Source organism: Oryza sativa, chromosome 5 (assembly GCF_034140825.1).
Source record: "Oryza sativa Japonica Group chromosome 5, ASM3414082v1".
Lineage (NCBI taxonomy): Eukaryota > Viridiplantae > Streptophyta > Magnoliopsida > Poales > Poaceae > Oryza > Oryza sativa.
The window spans coordinates 29,113,389-29,133,862 of record NC_089039.1 but is presented as its reverse complement, the minus strand read 5'-3'; the positions used below and the strand labels follow the sequence as shown (position 1 = coordinate 29,133,862).

The 20,474-nt window shown below is 42.8% G+C and overlaps 2 protein-coding genes and 1 non-coding gene across 4 annotated transcripts; all 3 read right to left on the bottom strand.

Moving 5' to 3' along the window:
- On the bottom strand, window positions 1-8,252 carry LOC4339729 (uncharacterized). Of its 2 annotated transcripts, none has more exons than XM_015784318.3 (10): window positions 7,839-8,252; window positions 6,604-6,647; window positions 5,469-5,538; window positions 5,243-5,366; window positions 3,999-4,639; window positions 2,695-2,965; window positions 2,346-2,625; window positions 1,850-2,017; window positions 701-1,192; window positions 1-627 (listed from the first exon to the last, which is right to left on the bottom strand). In XM_015784318.3, the coding sequence occupies exons 1-10, from the start codon at window positions 8,077-8,079 to the stop codon at window positions 370-372; spliced, it is 2,589 nt and encodes an 862-aa protein (XP_015639804.1). In that variant the 5' UTR covers window positions 8,080-8,252; the 3' UTR covers window positions 1-369. The 2 variants fall into 2 exon arrangements, with proteins under 2 accessions (XP_015639804.1, XP_015639805.1); XM_015784319.3 differs by having other exon boundaries at window positions 2,695-2,959.
- Window positions 8,253-14,008: 5,756 nt separating this feature from the next.
- On the bottom strand, window positions 14,009-15,155 carry LOC4339728 (uncharacterized). The gene has a single exon (XM_015782716.3). The coding sequence runs from the start codon at window positions 14,923-14,925 to the stop codon at window positions 14,095-14,097; it is 831 nt and encodes a 276-aa protein (XP_015638202.1). The 5' UTR covers window positions 14,926-15,155; the 3' UTR covers window positions 14,009-14,094.
- Window positions 15,156-20,029: 4,874 nt separating this feature from the next.
- Window positions 20,030-20,102, bottom strand: TRNAR-CCU (transfer RNA arginine (anticodon CCU)). Its single transcript has one exon. It is a non-coding gene; the product is annotated as a tRNA-Arg (tRNA).
- Window positions 20,103-20,474: the final 372 nt, after the last annotated feature.

Genomic DNA, 20,474 nt, shown 5'->3' with positions numbered 1-20,474 from the left:
TGATACAAAGCTAGCTCATCCTTTGCTTCCTTGAAATTCATTCATGGTGCTGCTTTGTTAGATATCTCAGTTTTATTGTTTACATGATATGTAAACGGAAGAACAAAACAAACTGAGAAAGAACGGTCCTTTCTATCAGAATATAAATAAATAGAGCTACAGTTTTAGGCCATCCTAGAAAATGCTAAGGGTAGTAGAACATGATGATCAAACATACATCTCCTCTGCCTCTCCAAAATGTCGACATAGCAACTCATATACACAGTTGCTATTCAGGCGCCTGAATCAGGCCAAAAGCATTGCATGGCATCTCTGACGTAGCACGCACCACAACAGGACCACACACTCAAAAGGGTTTCAAAGGCTGGGTCAGTAACTATTTGGCCACATTTGGTTAGCCTGAGCGGCAGCGGCAGCAGAGCTTAAGTTGCCGTCACTAGGGTTCCGGTGCTCATGGCCCAGGCCGGGCTGTGTCGGTGCAAGTGGAGCACCAAACTGTGAAGGCAGCTGCCCCTGCCGAAGGCCGCCCTGGTGACCCTGCTGCCCTTGATAATACAAGGCATTTGCTGCAAGAGGTGGCATTGTTCGCGAACTGGCACCATGCATCCACATCGCAGCGTTCTCGCTCTGCAAGAAATTTACGGAAGTTAGATTGCTATTGAATTCATGCTTGTACAAATTTAAGTGCCATGGTAGTTACCTGCTGAAGAGATACAAATTGATTCCCTTCTTTGTATTGCGCGGGCACTGTTCCATCAAACCCAGGAGCAGCGGTTGCTGATGGTGTGCTTTGGTTCAGGGCAAAATTTCCTGGCATGCTGCTTGCAGCTCCAAAGCCCCCAACATAGCTTGAGAGCAGTGAGGCTTGCTGGGGTAAGCTCGCAAGGGAAACATTGCCTTTGTACTGTGGCAAAGGATATTTTACACTGGAATTGGGAACTGCAGCTGCTGCTTGGTGGAATAGGCCACTGTTCATGTATGGTTGCTGAAAGGCAGGAGGCGGGAGATATGTATAACTTGGGGCTAGAGATGGGTAGCCAATCATGCTTGCATACCCAAGAGGAAGAGTTGCTTGAGCATAAGGGTGAAGCGTGAGATGCTGAGGGAGTGGAGGACCAGAAGCAATGCTGGTGCTGGTGCTTGGCTGAGATTGATTCAATTGAGGGTTGGATGAAGCACCTGGATTCACAATCTGCAAGAGCCGACACCACAAGAACAATGATACACAGGTAAACAATCCAAAAGAAAATTAAGGCAGAAAATATATTCACAAATCACAAGATAAACCTCAATAAAATGAGGATAAAAAAGTACAGCTTGATGAGGTATGCGTTTACTATTGCGAGAAAATGATGAGCCAAAGGTTGAAGCGTGACTTTTGTAGTAAGTATGTACAGTTTTGACAGCAAAGCAGGCTTAAAAAAAAAACATAACAAAACAAATGCTATGCAAATGGAACTTCGCCAAATGATGTGACCAAACTTAACCAAATTTCGATTAGTTACTGCCTGGTCTCTGGCTTATTAATAGTGCCTTCACGACAAAGTTAACAAAAGAAACAGTTGCATAGCATGAAGCTATACAGGTTAGTTGCATCATGAAGCCATCAAGCGAAATCATCAGCAAAACCATGCAACGAGGAGAAATACCCGTGTACTTGATTAAACTCATCAAACCACAGGTTTAAGTTCATCAATAACCATAAATGCCGTTTATCAGAACAAATATGTATGCTACTATGTCTATTCAAAGAGTAAAGCTAGTTTATGAATTGATTCTATGACCCAAAAGATAGCATGGAAGTATGAAGTAGATAAAAAGTCCAATTATTCAATGAGCTGTTCCACACCTCTTGTGGTTGTGTAGAAACAGTAGTTGCATTGCCCATGGACGATGATGTTGTGCCATGAACCATCGTAGCCAATGGTGGGTTAGTAAGTAATAATGAGAAAGCAGGATCAAAGTCACGCAAAGGTGGAAGTGCTGGTGGCAATAGTCCATTCGGGATATTTCCTTGCTGCAAAGATAAGTAAAATAAGCTTCTCAGTGAAGAAAAGATAGGTGTTAATGGTTATAATATATCATCAACAGTGAAACAGAAATGCGCCCACAGATTTCTTCATCAGTGAAGTAATGTATCTCTATCTAGATGGAGTTAATTCCATTATTTTAGAGAACATGCACTGGGGGATGCACTGACAGATATGCTTGCAGAAACTAAATTAAATGGGGCTTATACAAAATAAAAACACAATTCCGAATTTTTTATGTAGATAATTCCATATGGAAACTACTAATAAGGTATCAATGTAAAATTATTTAATAAAACAAAAAGAAGCCAATACCATAAAGCTAGAGAGAGGGGAAATGTTTTGCAATTGTCGATGTTCTTGCAGATAAATGTGTGCGGAAGAATCTGGTTGCACTGCACTTGGAGTTGCATAATCGGAGGTTGATAAATTATTGTACATGGTGTTGTTTGGAACATCTATTAAATCGGCTGTTCTCAATTCAGGCTGTTGTACAGGTGCAACATCAACATTCTCCGTGTCACTTTTTGTTGAAGAGGCAACATGTTCGTCAGCTGCAGGTGCTACTGTATCCTTATTTTCGTACTCATGGATTCTGAAAAATGGAAATAGATGTTACATGATGTTTGAAAAGAAGTGAAGAATGCGACAGACAAATACATACCTGACATCTGACTGATCAATCGAATGGTTATCAGAAACTGCTGCAACCTCCTCATCACCATTGGCAGTTTTCAAGGAGACTGGCGCATCAAGTGTTCCAGACACAAAACTACCAAATGTCAAGTGTGCACAATCAGCATTTGAAACCTGAAGATGATCAGGAATTATTACAGCCGGGTTATCTTCAGATGATTTTGATTTTTTTTCCTCATGTAGAATCAACTGTTCAAACTGTTTGTCAGTAGCAGACATATTTCCCTCTGAATCTGCAACTAAGGAAATAGATTATCATAAACAATTAGAAAGGAGGCTCGTAACTTCCAACAGAAAAGCCAATTAGAAAATATATAGTGTAAAAATGTAATATAAAAAGGCACATGCAGAACCTTCACAGGCCGTGGTGCTGCACTAAGATATAATAAAAAGGTCCTGGTAAGAACGTAAAATATGAAAAGTTGTAGTTTCAGTAGAGATTGGATAAAAAGGTAATAATAGTGAATAGCTGGAGCCATACGAACAAATAAAATATATCAAACTTTCTACTGGTCCATTCTCGGGTAAATGAGCAACAACCTTAAAAGGTACTCCCTCCGTCCCAAAATATAACAACTTTTAGCCCTTAGGATTTGTCCCAAAATATAACAACTTCTCTACCAACATTCTCTTCCCAACCAATCACAACCCTCCACCATTCACTTTTCTCACCTACCTCCACTATTCATCCAATTACAACCCTCCACCACTCACTTCTACCTACTTTCTTAATAATCGTGTCCAACCCTAAAACTTGTTATATTCTGGAACGGAGGGAGAATTTGATTCAAAATAAATAATTTGTATTGAACTCATTACTCATCATGAGGATTTGATTTATAGTCTCATGCTAAAGTCAAGATGTTGATGGAGACAGTGGTTCCAGTCCTAAGTAGTACTAGTAGTTATATAAGCAAACGCAAAAATTTAAGACAGTATTGTATCGGATTTAGACTTGCAGTAGCTAGTAGAAAGAAACGGGCTTAGTGCTGGATATGGGAACTTGCTTAAGATCCATGTCAGACAGTAACACCAACACATAAGCCAAATGACAAATAGGCAGAGATCAAGCCGCCAGCAAAAATAAAATCAGATTGCTTCCGATTCAATGTAATAACAATGGCTTGATGGGTATTCTGGTTACTATAGACAAAACTATACCATGCCGAAACACGAAATCTATGTTCTAGATTTCTAGAATATATATTCGCATTTGGTGTAGGCATACATATGAAGTCATAAAAAAGGTGGGGGCAATTTTAGATGACCTACCACGGTTATTCTCAAATGCATTGCCATCAGACTGAGAGTCCTCTGTTTCCACTATCAAGTCATTGTGATGGGTGGCAATTTGAGTATGTTCTGAGTGTACTTCTTTGCTAGATGCAGGATATGGTCCTGAAGATGTTCGATCGTCTGCATTGCTTGCACTCATATCCTTATTTTTATCAGAATCCATGTCTTCTTCAACTTCATCTTTGTAAACATCTGCAGTTGACGATCCAGGTTTAACTGTGGCGACAGATTCTGGCACCTCCAACCCCTCTCTGGGAGGTAATACATCAATAGAGGAGTCATTAGATGCAGGGGAGACCTCATTGGTACCATTTGGTATTCTATCAGTTGCAACAGAGTTCACTTGTGAAGGCAAAACTAGGTCTTGTGAATCTTTTGAAGTATGATTTGTTGCATTGGAAATGACTGAACCACCAATGGTTGGCATCCCGGTATTACATGCAACAGATCTCACAGGTTTAGCTTGGGGTTTGCCCATCTTGACAATATCAGCCATGGAAGGGCGCCCTGGCATCCCACCCCAACCATGCTTCACTTGAGAAGGGGGCTGGAGAGGAGTGGACTTTGCATCAGCTTGGCCACTTGATAAAATAAGACTGTCATTGATAGTAGCATGGCTGAAAAATGAGTATAAAAGGTTAGGAGGTCTACAAAAATGAAAAGTGCATGATAAAGAGAGAAGAAAATTTCTGGAACACTACACATGATGTCTCCCAGACAACAAACTACTCTGCCAAGACATTAGTAGTTGTATAATTTTAGGTCATAAACTCATTAACATATATGGAGAAATCCTGACTCCATTATGTACAAACTAGATATTCCGATAAATCCACCTTCTAGAAAGTATTACAAAACAGACACCGTTAAGACACTGCAGTTGGTAAGTCTCATGTTTACCTACGGGAGCTGAATAAATCATCCAAACTATTACACATAGATAAACAAAAATAGAATTGTAGACTGTTGGATGGTCATGCATCATACTACTGGGAAGACAGCTAACAAAGATCTAATTAAAATATAATGTTACATCAGACAAAACATGCACTGTAATTTCTGTAGTGCTTCCATTAGCAAAAGGAAGAGTGAACAAAATGTCGAGCATCAATCAACAATACCGAAGGATAACATATACAAAAATAGAAACCAGGCACATTAACTGAAAACAAGAAATATATGGCTAAAACACTATGCAAAAATCAAGAACTCTCACTTACTCGGCTGCTGAAATCTTCTCAGTTGGATTGCTTTCCTTCACAGAATCAGAGACTGATGATTTAGGAAGAGAATGTAACTCCGTTTCTTTCTTGGTAGGGCCTTTACCACTGCCAGTTGAATCTCCTAAAATGTTAACAGGTAACAGAATGTGCCCCCATTATATTTTTTTTTTTAAAAAAAAACAAATTTCATTATCATGTCATAATGCATAATGTTGCACACTACCTCCAGTCTTAGATCCTCGAAATGCAGGTTTATAAAATGGCCGAGGCCTGGTTTCCTGAGGTGCTTTGATCTACATGTAATAATAAGAGTTTGTTAGGAGAACAAAAAATGGCATAGAAATGTCACTTGGACAAACTTCAGAGATCAATAATATTCAGTAATTTTTGCAAGCTCTCAAAGACTCACACATAACACTACTACCTTGGTGCACTTCTCATATACACCATTGTGGGGCATATGCCATCCAGGCCAACTATTAGGCAAGTGAAAAAAAAAAGGTGGCTTTGACTCTGGGTGATGTGTTGATGGGACAGCGATTAAAGGGGGCCATCTCTAAGGCTAGAGAATGCTTAAAACTTAAAAGGACTAAAATTTGAATTCTATGATGCTCAAAAACTCCAATTGCATACTTCCAACAAATTTCAATTTCAGTTCAACTACATTATCAAACATCAAGCTAATTTCAACTTTGAATGTCTGAATTTGGAGTTCAAATAAATGAAATTTAGCGTAATATCTCAAATTATTATTTTGATTACACAAAATCAGAATTTCAACATTACGATTTCAAAATCTGGAACTCATAACAGAATTCTCAGACCTCAGATTGCCCCCTTTATGTGATGTCCCACCAACACAGCATCTAGGGGTCAAATCAATTTTTTTCATGTGCTAACGGTTGGCTTGGACACAGTCACATGATGGCGTATGTGAGAAGTGTACTGATGGAGTAGTTGCATATGTCTCAGTATAAAAATGTTGGCGGCGCATGTGCAAAGCATGTCCAATTTAATGACATAAAAATTTCCCTTGAAGAGAACTTAACTGCCATCAAATACACTTATACAGTATCGCGAGAACAAAGCATTTGATACAAAACGACCTAGTCCCTAAAAATGGCATACAGTTGTAAACAAATCATGAGAATGAGAAATAAATTCAGTACTACTCATCAGGTATTGCGGCAAACAACAACGGTAAATTAGCATGTAGCATAGTTCTAACTCGTATGTGATCAATGACACTATATTCGCATTGAGATGGAAAACTCACACAAAATAAACAGGGAGGAAAACCAAACAGTGAATTTCCTTAAGAACTGGCAGCATATAGAATTCAGAGTTCATATGCTTACCTCCTTTTTCTTGTCACGCTTTCTTCTCACTTCATGAAAAGGATCTGAACAGACATGAAAATAAGTTAGAGGAACTACCAACATGGAATTATGTTTTTGATCTATAGTTCCATACTATGCTGCATTTATTAGAAATAGATCAGCTAGATGACATAGCACAGGTAAGCATTGTATAGAGCATGACTGCATGAGTATAGGACAAATAAGACACTCAGGAATAAAAGGAAAGGACAAGTTTTGATTAGCTCCTTCAGCCAACAAAAGCGACCAACACCTAAGGTATCACTTTTATGCTTGCAGTCTAGCACTTTCTTCCCAACAAAGAAAGGAATTATTCTCGTTACACTAGCTTCTAACAGAGGTAAACAATTGTCTTTTAATGCACTAGTTCCAACAGAAAAAAAAATATCCCAACACAAATAGATAAATGCCACTGGATGCAATTCCAGATACAATTCAAAGTTACCAGCTTCCTAAAAAGCAATGTACCTAGACCAAGCATTAAACAGATAGAAAGTAACACTAAATAATAATGAATGCAAATAGATCTCTACAGAAAGGTAAATAAAATGCATGAAGAAAGCTTCCAAAACCAAATCATTGTATAGCTTAAGTTGAATAACATGTTGCAATTCCATCCAACACACAATCTATACACACCAACCACACAACTCAAACATGGAAAACAATCAGCAGATATTAATATATAGATAAACCATCATGTTCCTGAATAAGCACACAAACCAAGCCCATCGTACTAAGATATTAAACTGAATCTGCTTACTACATCATAGGTAGCCAATTCCATCTCAAGCCAAGAAAAAAAATTCTTCTGCACAGGAAAATATATAAGCTTCATTGATTGTAAAAACAATATGAATTACTAGCTTCCCACATAGGCAGCTCCATGTAATCAAACTCACAGCAAGTGAATACAGATAAGTACAGCGTTAAAAAAAGAACACCAGATTGACAGGCAGTTCAATAGCAAAGGTCCAAGTTTGGAGTTACAAGAGCACCGAAACATGACAAAAATACTAAAAACAATAAAGGAACAGATTAGCTCAAAGCGCAACTCCTCCAGGTCCGAGGCAATCGTCACGCGAAATCAAACCCTAGTACTCCAACCTCTCACAAGCACACCGCGCCGCAAAACAAAATAAACCTGTACAATTCAAAATCGTCCGGGGGGAGCCTAGGCGACGACGGGCGCCAGAAACCGGGGGCTATAATACCTTGCGAGATGAGGCGCTCGACGGCGACGTCGGGGTCCATGCCGCAATCCAGGAGCGTGGCGTAGATCTCGGCCTCGGAGCGGTCGGTCAGGATCCCCTTAAGCCCCTGCACCAGCTTCCTCGACGCCGGCGGGATCGCGGCCGCATCCCCCGCCCGAGGCTCCGCCGCCGCCGCCGCGGCGTAGAAGGGCACCCTCCCACCGCCGCCCCCGCCCCCGCCCCGGCCGCCCCCGCCTCTCATGTCGCCTCCCCACCACCCGCTCCGCCGCCCCTCCTCCCTCTCGATCCGAAGGCGGCGAGCTCCCCCTGTGGCGTCGCCGCCGCGCACACGGTTTGCGGAGGGGAGGAGCAGCAAAACCCTCGTCGCCGCCTCCTGTTCCCGTTTGGTGTACTGCCCACACCCACCAACACCACACCACGCCCAAGCCTAACCTTCTCTTTGTCTCTGCAAGGAGTAATAAAATATTAAATATTTTTGCCCTACTCGTGTGTTTCCTGTATTGCAAAAACTATGGTGCCTGCCTAGGGTTTGTCCCATGCCTAACAAATCTACCCAGGCAGGGAAGAAAAGATAATTGGTAGTACCTCCGATTTCATTTTAATTGATGTTTTAGATAATAACACGGTCTATAAAATATATTTTTAATCTTATTTTTTTATTATAATATATATATATAATAATAAATAAAATATATATCTACTTTTATTATATTGTTTTAAAAGACAAATCTATATGTGTTGTTCTAGTTCCTTTAAACTAAATATTTTTAAAGTTATTGTTGGTCAAAATTATAAAAAAATTGACCTCAACCTTATCTAAAACGTCAATTAATATGGAACCGGAGGGAGTAGATAACAGTTTTGCTAGCATATGGCTCTAGAATAGCTAAAATGATTTTTATAATTGTGCGAAAGTTTTAAATAGATTGGGATAATGAAGTATATTTAGAAACCACAGCTACGTTACGCGTCACCACCAGTCATCTATTGCTATTAGAAAAAAAAAGTTTTCACAATCGTGTAAAGTTTTTTTAAGTTTGAGAGCTTATTTATAAACCATAGCTATAAGACGTGCAATCATCTGTCGCCAATTAGTATCAATTAAACATATTTCTAAATAGTTACTACTAATTTGCTATACACTTTTTATAAGAGAATTTGTTTCGCAGTGAACATGTGCAATTTATCTAGTAACTAGTGAAAACCTTTCTTTTCCCATCTTAAATTATGTTTTGAGTTCAAAATATTTTGTGTACATTGTTGATGCATGCATAGCAATGCCACACATGTTTTTCCTTCAGGAAAAAAAATCAATGCCACACCTTGCATTAGCCAAAAGGATTTTCAAAATTGCGCAAAAGTTTCAAATTCGGAGTAAAATAGACCGAGATTTCAGAGCATATTGTCCCACATTTCCAATTGGTGCTTCAATTAAATTCCTTGCTTCCTTCTCTGAATGTATGCACTTTGTTGCCCTACACAACTTCAGGTAGAGGCACAGTGTCGTTACGATCCCTTGCTTACGTGCTAAGTTTTCTTCTACAGCTCCCATTCTTCACCAGTAAACAAACCACCATGTGCAGCAAAACGGCAAAGTGGTTCAGGCACTCGCTACGCTTTACCGCGTTGGTTTTCTTTTTGCTGGGCTACATATAGCGATGGCCACTTCTGGCCCATACAGATTGCAGGCTAGGCCTTTTTCCTGATGGGCTAATCCTGGCCATTCCCAGGAGATGGGCCATTAGTAATTTATAACAAGGCCTTACACACTGTGGCCCAAATTACTAATGGACCGTTCAGAACGAGTTGCTGATCCGGCCCAGTGTACTAAGCTGCTCCCCAAAGCTGTTTTTTCTCTTCTTCTTTTCCCCTCTTGACACATGTTTTTCTTCAAGTTCAGCACTATTTTCAAGGTTCGAAATCTTAATATCTCAGTAGAATTCATCAGTTGAGACGTCCAAACTGGTCCTGCAAACAGTTTCCAGGAGAACTGCACATCTCGACAAGTTTGTACGTGGCACGACCCAAGTGACAGAGACTGATTTAGAACAAAAGGAACATAACGCAGCAGCACATAAGGCTTTGGTTTTGGTTGTTCTGGGAGGAGACCCGTTCCCTGAGTGGCTTTTGGTTCATTCCAATCATTCCCAATGGCTTAATCTAACTAAACACCAACATTTTCGTACAAAGAATATATGCCAAATGTAATGTGGTTCCTTCTGGTGAGAAATCAAAAGAGCACACACTGCACATAAACCTACTTGAAACACATTTCAGTTAGTGCAAAAGAGAGGACAAGTAGGGCCAGGTTGGTGCATACTTAAGAGCCAAGCAGCACTATGACCATACAAAGTGACAGATTCCAAAAGCCATCTTCTGTTGGTAGTATCCACTACTTCTACTATTATCATCCACTGAAAACAAGGACATGGATGCATAAACTGCTTCTGAATTTTATTTTAATTTTTTGGCTCTCGACCAAGGGGGTCCATATGCATTGGAGCATTATTAACAAAGCATGCAACAAAGTTGTGAATTATTTTTGTGCTGGAATATGGACATGGAAGGATGTTGACTCCGCCTTTGTCTCTGCCACGCAAGAGGAATCATTTCGTGGATAATGGATTTGGAGAGAACCAGCAGTGTAATCTATATCAGTGGATAATATTCTCAGTAGTGGAGATAACAAAAGAACAATTAGTGTGAGGAACAAAGCAACTAAAGGGAAGGGCGATGTGAAAAGAAACCTGATGAGAGGTATTTTAATTTTCTTATTTAGACGGTAATGTCTCTTTTTTGTTTCTTCCTCATGAAAGTTCAGTGGCCAAGTACATTTGAGTCGCTGAAATTGCTTCAGTAAAGCGCCACTGCCGCCATGATTACCATTCAACTAGGTGAGTGTCTGAGTGATGGTGGCATTTGTTTTTGCTCCAGCGACGAGCATTTGTTTTCTACTGCTAACGTGACAATATGTTCTGCTGAAGGATCAATCGGTGAAGCGGTTTCCTGCCCAATTACCACGTCGATTTGCATAGGAGTACGGTGCGTTGTTGCATGGAACAGTGATAAGCAATCTGCTTCTGTTCTTTTCAGCTGCTTCACTAAATTATTACTTCATCTATATCAAAATATAAGCGATTTTAGTTTGATGAAACTTATATTTGTACTATAAATCTAGGATACGATCCATCTATCTAAAATCCTTTATATTTTATATTTTAGAACCCAATACCTGTTGTCTCATATCGTTTCACTAAAAATAACAAGTGCAATGCGAGCTTGGAAAATTTGAGAAAAATAAAATAAAACGCGAGGATGAGAGAGAGGAATCATGGACGAATGGATGTGTTGAGAATATAGGCATATAATGATTTAATATATTCTATAAATAAATCATGACATTACATATGTATACTAGCATTAACGCATCATTAGATCTACACATGTAAACTAAGCAGTAAAACATGAACAGATCAAATATGCACAATATGTCGAACACGTACCGAGGTGGCGGAAAGACCGGTTGCTCGGCAAGAACTACTCGCGGTTGCGAGCGTCGACGAAGGCGCGCAGCACGCAAGCGGAGAGGAAGGCGAGCCGTCGCGGACGAACAGGGAGCAGTCGCGCGAAGCGCTTCCTAAAAACCTTATTGTCGCCTTCTCCCGGTGCAGGACGTCGAAGGCAGAGGTTCCGGAGACCTGCTCTCCCGATCGCAGGTGCACGCCGGCGAGCGGGATGGAGTAGTCTACGAGCGACGGCGCAGCACAGAGGAGGAGGCAAACCTTAGATTGATTTCGTGTGTTTTGCGTGAAGGCGGCGGCTCGGTTTATATAGAGATAGGTCGCTTGATCAGGGCGCCCGCACGATCTCCACTCCGCGTAACCGAACCGGATAAGTCGCGCGTAACTTATCCGGACTCCACGCCGTTTTCACGCACTGGATTTTTTGGATTTTTCGGAATGTTTCGAAAACAAAACAAATTCGAATTTTCCTGCAGCAAAACAAAACTGCAAACCACTCCGCGTAACCGAACCGAATAAGTCACGCGTAACTTATCCGGACTCCACGCCGTTTTCACGCACCGGATTTTTCGGAATGTTTCCAAAACAAAACAAATCCGAATTTTCCTGCAGCAAAACAAAACTGCAAAAGGAGGCTGCATCTGCGCAAGGGTGAGGAGCCAATTTAAACTGCAAAAGGAGGCTGCATCTGCGCAAGGGTGAGGAGCCAATTTTGCGGACCATTCGACGCGTACGTCGTGCACGCGCGCCTATCAGGCGAGGCGGGCGAGCGCACGTGTGTTCCTCCTTTTCTCTCCACCACAAATGCTTCAAGTGGCTAGGAGGGCATCCTCCCTTTTAAGGAGGTCCCCTCTCCTAGAATAAGCAAGGTGGTACTAAACTCCACATGCATGCCATCCCATGAGGTAGGCTTTTATAATTTTTTAAAGAATTAATTTTCGAATGGGTCTTAGTCTATCTATTAATTTCAACAGGTTAGTGGTGGATTAGCGAGAGAGAGAGAGCAGTAATGGAGACGAGAATAATCGCCGAGACGGAGCATCGAATTTGTTCCCTCCGTTTCTTTTCCGTCTCTTCTTCTGACTGACCAAACCAAACCAAACCAAACCAACAGTGCCGGTGCAATGCATTCAGCAGCCAGCAGCACGGCGAGGTTTGCAGTATTTTCCAATGCAACTCGCACACTCCACGCAAGCATCAAGCCCTCGGCTCGGCCATGGGACCAACCCATGGACGGATGGATGGATGGACGCATCAAGCCATGAGCCAACCCGGTCGATCCGTCTTTTCATAGGAAACCAGAGGCGCCGGCTGGAAGGGGGCATATCGAGCAATGGAATACCTCACCAATTTGTACCCTTCCCACGGTTCCCCCTCCTCCCGTCACGTCTGATTCACCCTTCAATTCTCCACTCGTGCCGATAAAAACGATTTTCGTTTCGATTATTCGCGGAATAAGCCAAACAACATACTACTATTTACAAACAAAAAACAAGTTACAAATAAAACTTTTATATACATGTTTTAACGATCTAAAAACAAAAGCTGAAAAATAAATTCAATAAAAAATATCTTAAAATCAACTCTAAATTTAAAGTTATAAATTTATTTTTTGGCTGATAAGTATAAGCAAGCGAAAAGATGAGTCCCTTACGCTTTTACGAAAATAATTTGCGAACCTTTAAAACTTTTATATTTAACTATTTAGTGACGATTGTAATACGATATTTATATAGGTAGAAACAGATGCAGTCAAAAACAGTATTTTTACCCGGGATGATCGAAGAAAGACTGTTATTAAGATAAGTCTAAAACGGTGTCAGTTTTTTTGCCACCATTTTTTCATGTAAGTATACTAGTACCAGTAGAGTGCATGTTTGCCAGCCAAACCAAACTACGCCCGTTGGCTGTCGTACTCTTTCGTAATGTCGTTGCTTACGGAGTACTCCCCTGTCCAGTACTGTACTTCGGCCTGTTTAATTCAGCTCTAACTCTTAAATATTACTCCAGAAGTTAAGTCTGAAGTGAAGTTGTTGAGCTGCCTAAACCCAGCTCCACTACTCTAGTATATTTTATGAGAGAGCTCTATCTAACTCCACTCCCAATTTTAATGGAGCTGAAACTGTTTGGCTGAGCTCTAACTCTAATAGGAGTGGAGCTGAAGCTGTGTCAAACATGCCCTTCGTATAATGCTACTGTTAATTACTGTAGTGTAGTAGTCGTGAGTTTTGTTGACAGCTAGCGTCAGGTTTATCTACTCGTCGTCCTCTTGGGGGCACTTGGCATCTGATTCTGAATTCCTGATCCATCATGTCACGTGTCAATGTGTCAAGCGTCCGTCTGCTACACTACACGGCCCAGCCTCCCTCTCCGTCGTTTGCCGCTCATCCTCCTGTCCCGACACACGACGAGTCAGGTCAGAATTCTGAAATAGTAGAACCATCTCGCAACCAACAGCTTCAGGGGGTGTTTGGGAGAGTTTAGCCCCTCTCTCCCGAAAGTACCCCCTCAGATTTTCATCCAACGCTGTTACCACCGTCGGATCCACCATCCAACGGCTGTAAAACCTCGATGATCGTGCAAACGAAAAAAAAAGAGTAGGGAGGCCAGGAACAAGAACAAGGCAAGGCAAAACGTGCACACAAGATGTAGCCAAGGAGAGCTTCAATTCTCCATTTTATGTACTTTTTCACAGGGATTTTTTTTCTTTTTCTCCACTGACATGTGAGGCCAACTTATTCCACGACTGCGAGTGCTCCGGCGATGGCCGGCGCCACCTCGCCGTGGCCGACGCCGGCGACGATGGACATGGTCATGGTCATCGACTCCTCGCGGTGGAACCTCGTTTGCTTGGCGATGAACGCCTCCACCGTCCGCCGGAACTCCTCCGCGTCGTCCGCGCCCCAGCACACCTCCGCGTCGCGCGCCGTCACCGACGACCGCCGCCTGCGCCCGTTGTCCGACTCCGACCGCCGCAGCTCCGGCGACACCGCCCGCCGGAACGCGCCGCGCGAGCCCATCTTCTCCGACCTGCTCCGCCTCGGCGCGCGTGCCTTGTTGACGCGCACCGCCTGCTTGTCCTCGAACGCCGCCGCCGCCGCCGGCGCTGCCGGCGCCACCGACGGGGCGCAGGGGACCACGGGCGCCGGAGGCGCTGCCACCACCGGGGCCTCGGTGGCGTGAGGCGGCGGCGGTGATGGCTGCGGGACGATGAACAGAGGGAAGCTGGCGGCGGGTGGCGCTGTCGTCGACGCTGGCGTGGACCCGGCGCCAGCGCTGTCGCTGGAGACGGCGGCGGCGGCGGCGGTGGTGGTGGTGCCGTGGTTGGAAGAGATGGAGAGGTCGTGCCTGGAGAGCGCGAGGAGCAGGAGCACGATGGCGTTGCCGAGGACGAACACGAACCGGGCGTTGAGCAGGAGCGACCCGGCGAGCCGCACCACGGCGGCGGCGGCGGCCGGCACGCGGGAAGAAGACCACGACAAGAACACCACGAGCGCGAGGAGCTCGCCCACCCGCAGCATCCGGTAGAGGAGGCGCAGCCGCAACGCTGCTCCGGCGGCCGCCATGGTCGCAGCACACTGTATCGTGCACAGCTCTAGCTAGCTAGCACACGGCGTGGCCGGCGGCGACGGCGACGGCGACTCTTGCCTTCTTGGAGACTTGGGTTAGTGTGGGTTTTGGAAGAGAGTGAAGCTGAGTGTGAGGAGAGGAGAGCTGTCTGAACTGAACTGATGAAATCTTCTCTTTGGTTGGGGTGAGGTGGATGTGAGCTTATATAGCCTCAATTTCGGTGGCTTTCTCTGTGGCCTTTTGTGTTTAATACATGCATTTGTCTTCTAGTCTACTGTAGTGGTGGGTCTTAATAAAATTTTTTTGATGAGTATATTGGTTTTTAAAATTCCAGGAGAATATTTTTGAAAGATCAATTTATAGGAGAATATATTTGTGCTACTGATGGTAGCATATAAAGTTCTTGAAATGGAGCGATTATAGGACAAAATATGATAGGTGATGTGGATAGAACATTAGAACCACCAACTTTTGTATACTGTGGACCTGTGGGAGTTGTAGTTATTGAAGTCAATACAAATTTTAGAATACATAATCTTTTTTTCCTTCTACAAGGTGTGGTTCATACCTAAATCAAAGTGGCTTTAGAGCGAAAGATGTTTCCTACAAAAATTCACATGTTGATATGTTGTTAGCATCATGTTCTATTGATTTTTTTATAGATATATAGCGTATTAAAATGGACCGAAAAAAGTTTACTCCGATCAAGCTTTAAGCTGGCAACTCAACAGTAGTAAACCACAAGTTGTCTTATTATTTTTCAGCCTATTCACTGAGTTATTAAAATACTTCACGACTCAAAAAGAATACGTTTTTTCAACATAATTCTTTTTCACTATAGTATTGGGATCACTTGTTTTAAACTACAGTATTTGTTTAACTTTTTTTTTTCAAATATTTGGTTTTAGATAATCCACACTAATAGTTCCTTTAATAATCTAAAACAAACAAACAACCTTATATTACCCAACCGCTTCCATTTACACTTGTTTGGCAACATATTATATGTACACCAGCTCTCACGTGTACACACGTACACACCAACTACCAAATGTCACAAAAAAATCTAGAAAAATTCATATATGTATTTTCAACAGTATTATACCTAGGGATAAAATATTAACCCTAAATTCATTATATTTTAGCCGTAATAAAAAAATTAAAAAATATAACAGTTTTAAGGTTATAATTCTATTAGAATTTTGTCTCTTTTTTTACTTTCTATGTAGAATGAATTTGAACGTACGACATTGCATGCTTGTATGAATTTTTCTAGAATTTTTTGTGATAATTTTTAGTTGGTGTACATGGTGTGTACGCGTGAGGACCTTGTATATAGGATAGGCTCCCCACTTGTTTGCTTGCATAGTTGCATATACTCGTCACGATGTGTGTTTTCATATGCCCTTGATACTAGTATACTTGAACCTTAACTGAGTCTTCCAATGGATAACAAACAGCAACAGCATCAGCTCGTAGCAGGAGCAGGGAGGCAGGGGCCCCAAGAGGGATATGTGTACGTATCACGAGGTGGTTGCCCCTGCACGAGCCAGGTTACTATTGGTTTGGGTCGGCTTGGAGATTCGTGTGCGGGGGGCCATCGATGTGGAGTCCTCGATCAGTTCAAAACTTCGAACCAGCTAATACTGGCAGCATATACGTTCGGTTTGGAGTTTGGATGCCTCTGTTTGTACCAGTGTGTCTCTCTCTTTTCTTCAGATTACAGCACTGCAGAGCAGAGTAGATCATGGTTCAGTCTGAACTCCCAAGCCTGAATTTCCAATGTCACCACCGGCCTCTGAGCAAAGCAAAGGGGAAAAATGATGGCATCAAAGCACAACGGAATCAAAGTGAAAATCTCTGCGGATCGAAGCAAAGCGAGAGGATAAAATCTGAGACCAACAACAAACCGAGCTGAAACTCCTACCCGGACTTGCTGTAAAACTGGAACGTGTACGGATATTGCAGTGGGGGCAGTGGCAGTGCTGCCGCATGCACGAGGGCCGGCTGAAACACTGACCCGATGGAGTATCGCAGTGCAGTGCAGTGCAATGGAGATGCATGCATGCCGCTGTGTACATCCTGTGCCATTACACATTTACGCTACGCTGGCCGTGTGTCGCAGTTGGTGCTGAATGCTCCTCGGGCGTGCGTGCATGCATGGTCGTGTATTAGTGTTGTTGTGTACTCCATAGTTACTGCGAGGCGTCCTTTTGTCCCTGGTCGCGCAGGTGCAGGATGCATTGCAGAGGGCGTTTGCAATGGAAGAAATTAAGCGAGATTTAGGGTGGTGGCCCTCGCGCCACGGCCGGCTGCTTGGCACAAATGTCCCTCACGTGTATGGCCGTGCTAACCCTGCCACAACAACACGAGCCCCTCTTGGAACATGGAAATGGCATAGCTTAGCTAGCACATCTGCAGGAGCTAGGATCAGACGAGAGAAAGGCAGTTTTTCGTCGTGCGGCCATGGACTCCGCATGCATGGGGCGTTCGTTCGGTGTAACGCCACGGATTTCCAGCGCGGCCCGGACGACCAGGCACGCACACCGGCACACGCACGCGACGCAAACGCGACTCGCCGCTTGTGACTCGACTCTGTTTACGGAAGGGAAACGCAAAAACGAGCCCAAAATCAGCGGCCGCGCGCAACAGCGGAAGAGAAGGAAGAAGGGGATCACGGCGCGGCGCCGCTCGCGTGCGTGCAAATGCATGGACGCGCGGGCGCGGCCGTCCCCTTGTTTTCCGCGGCGTTTTTTGCTGGGGCGTTTGCACGCACGCGCGCTTTTGCCGGTGCGCGCGCGGCGGGGAGGGGGAGGAGGAGGAGATGCCGAGACGGGACGGGACAGGACAAGCGCGGGACGCTGGGTTGTGCACGTGTGGTGGTGGATTGGTGGTTCCTTTTCTTTGCCCCGGGCAAGCGGCCATCGGCAGCGGCAGCGGCCCAGCCGACGCGACGCGACACGTCGAAACAACACAGGGAGGGAGGGAGAGTAGTACTAGCAGCCGTTGCCGTGGACCGGCCGGCCTCGCATCAGCGCCCTGGTCTGGTCCACTGTTCTCCCTTGGTAACGTGTAAGCAAACCCCGCGAGTAATAATAAAGGGCTCCTTCAGTTTCTTTTTCCCTTTCCACACCAACTAGCACACTAATTAGCAAATATCACATAATTTTTTTAAAAAAAATGACACAGTATTACATCTGCCTGTAAAATCTTATCTTTAAATTTATTATATTTTTATCATAAAAAAAAGTACACGACCAACCAAAATTTAGTATCATCACGTAGTTTTGGCACATATTTACTGTTACAAAAATTTAATTGCGTTGATGGGTTTAGTCTGGTACTGTTTTTATGAAGATGAAACTTTAAGAAATACCGAATTTGGTAAAATAACATTTGACATAAATATGTTTAATTTGTTAGGATACCAACCTGTAATAATATATTAAAAATAGTAGGGTTGAAAGTGATTACCAAAATGCTTTCTCTACTTCTCCTTTGGACACCACTCAACTAAGGTGAAAATGGAAAATGTTTATATAATCTATATTCCACATCCACATCGAGCAGATATAACGTCACATGCAGCTCATTAGAGAGCATTTAGGAGGACTAGTATTAGAAAAACTCGCATGATTTCGCAGGAAAAAGGGGCTTCCATTCCTTTCGGTACAACAACAACAACAAAAAGCACACACGGATCGAACAATTTGATTTTGCCCAAAGGCTAAAAGCAAAGCTGGCGCCTATGGCTAGTTCACATAGGGAGACTGTTAATTATGCGTCAGGTCGTGTTCGTGTGCACGCATGTGAGGTGCCGGTTTCTGAGGGCGGATCAGAAATTTTTATTTTTGTTGCAAAGTAAACTTTTCGCGCCTCACACACACACTAACTACGGCTAAGCTATAGCCAGGTGAGGTGATTAATTAGCGGCATATATTAACAAAAAGAGGAGATTTGGTGGGGAGACATGGTGGCATGATGCGCCGTTCGTCGCAGTCAGGCAAGTTTGGTATCACTAACTAAACGGCCGTAGCGATTGGCTCGTGTCGCCACAATATTGCTCTTCTTCTCTCTCTCTTTTTTCTTTCTTGTTGCTGTTGCTGTTGTTGTGTTGTTGTTATGCTGGTCATGAATGACACCTCTTTCGTCAAAGCACAGTTTCCGTGGCCTTGACTCTAGGCTGCAAAAGCTCCCGGATAGTTTGCTGCTCTAGCATAGTGCACGTAGGAGTACTACTTTAGAATAGTGAGGGCAATGATTAACTATTACGATTGTGTTGGATTACACTAATCATGTCGGGCAACCAGGTGATATGGCTAGTACTATGCAAGGTTTAATTAAACAATCAACACAACCTTAATTAGCTTGCTGATTGATGTTTAAGGTTTTGTATAGGAATAGGATTGTGGTGAAATATTATAGTCTCTGCCTCTCTTTCGAAGTATGAATCGTTTTATCGTTTTTTATATCCTTTTGGATTTTTGGCTATTATTGTTTTTACTAACCAAGGACGTATATAGTATTATACTTACATTCAGAAACATATATGGACTATGGTGGAGTTTTCATATGACAAGTGAAGTGTTGGGAAAAATAAGTGGAGTAGTTCTTCTAACCATGGCAAGTTTTCATAGGGGTAGCATGTAAAAAAACAAAGTTTTCATAGGACAAGTCTACTATTATTAACAAAGTTTTCATGAATTCATGTCCAGATTGTCAGGAAAACGAAAACATGGCATGGTTAAAAGCGAGGGATGAGAAGTTGAGGACAACATTTTACTCCCTCCGTTTTATATTATAAGAATTTTCAGCATTGACCACATTCATATAGATGTTAATGAATCTAGGAACATGCTAGAAAGTTTTATAATCTGAAACGGAGGTACTAGTTATGAATTCATGTTTAGGTTGTAAGCAAAACCAAAATCTGAATAAAAAAAACTTTTAGTTCTGAATTCATGTTCAGGTTCTAAGCAAAACCAGATTGTGAGGAAAACGAAAACATGGCATGGTTAAAAGCGAGGGACGAGAAGTTGAGGGCAACCTGAATTCATGTTCAGGTTCTAAGCAAAATCAAAATCTCAAAATCAAAAAACACGCGCCAGGTAGGGGTCGAACCTACGGCCTTCTGCTTAGGAAACAGACGCTCTATCCACTGAGCTACAGGCGCCTTATACAACCAAATGAACATATAAATAATCAAGTAGGACATGTGTCCACAAAGAAACACACAAATAGCAACTGACTCATTGACAGACATACTGATCCATCTAGATTATTCTGCTTTTTCCATATAAGCACATTGAATTATTCGCCCTGCAAGCTACGTGGTGTCCAGCAGTTTGCTGCTCACATGAAATCAGCTCAACAAATTCAACCCAGAACCGTGTTAAGAAATGGATATGTACCTTCCAAAACAGCGAATAGAATCAGATACCGCAACTAAAAGCATCACTTCTTCTCTTATTTGCGCCGCTTTACTGAACCACTTGCCCCAAAGCACCTTTCCAATTCCAAATGCTCCCATGGAGGCGATCTTATC

Coding starts and splice junctions, on each gene's coding strand:
- LOC4339729 (XM_015784318.3), bottom strand. CDS start 8,079: ATGAGAGGCGGGGGCGGCCGGGGCGGGGGCGGGGGCGGCGGTGGGAGG. Junction 5,539..6,603: donor AGCGTGACAAGAAAAAGGAG/GTAAGCATATGA, acceptor TATTACATGTAG/ATCAAAGCACCTCAGGAAAC. Junction 1,193..1,849: donor TTTCTACACAACCACAAGAG/GTGTGGAACAGC, acceptor CGGCTCTTGCAG/ATTGTGAATCCAGGTGCTTC.
- LOC4339728 (XM_015782716.3), bottom strand. CDS start 14,925: ATGGCGGCCGCCGGAGCAGCGTTGCGGCTGCGCCTCCTCTACCGGATG.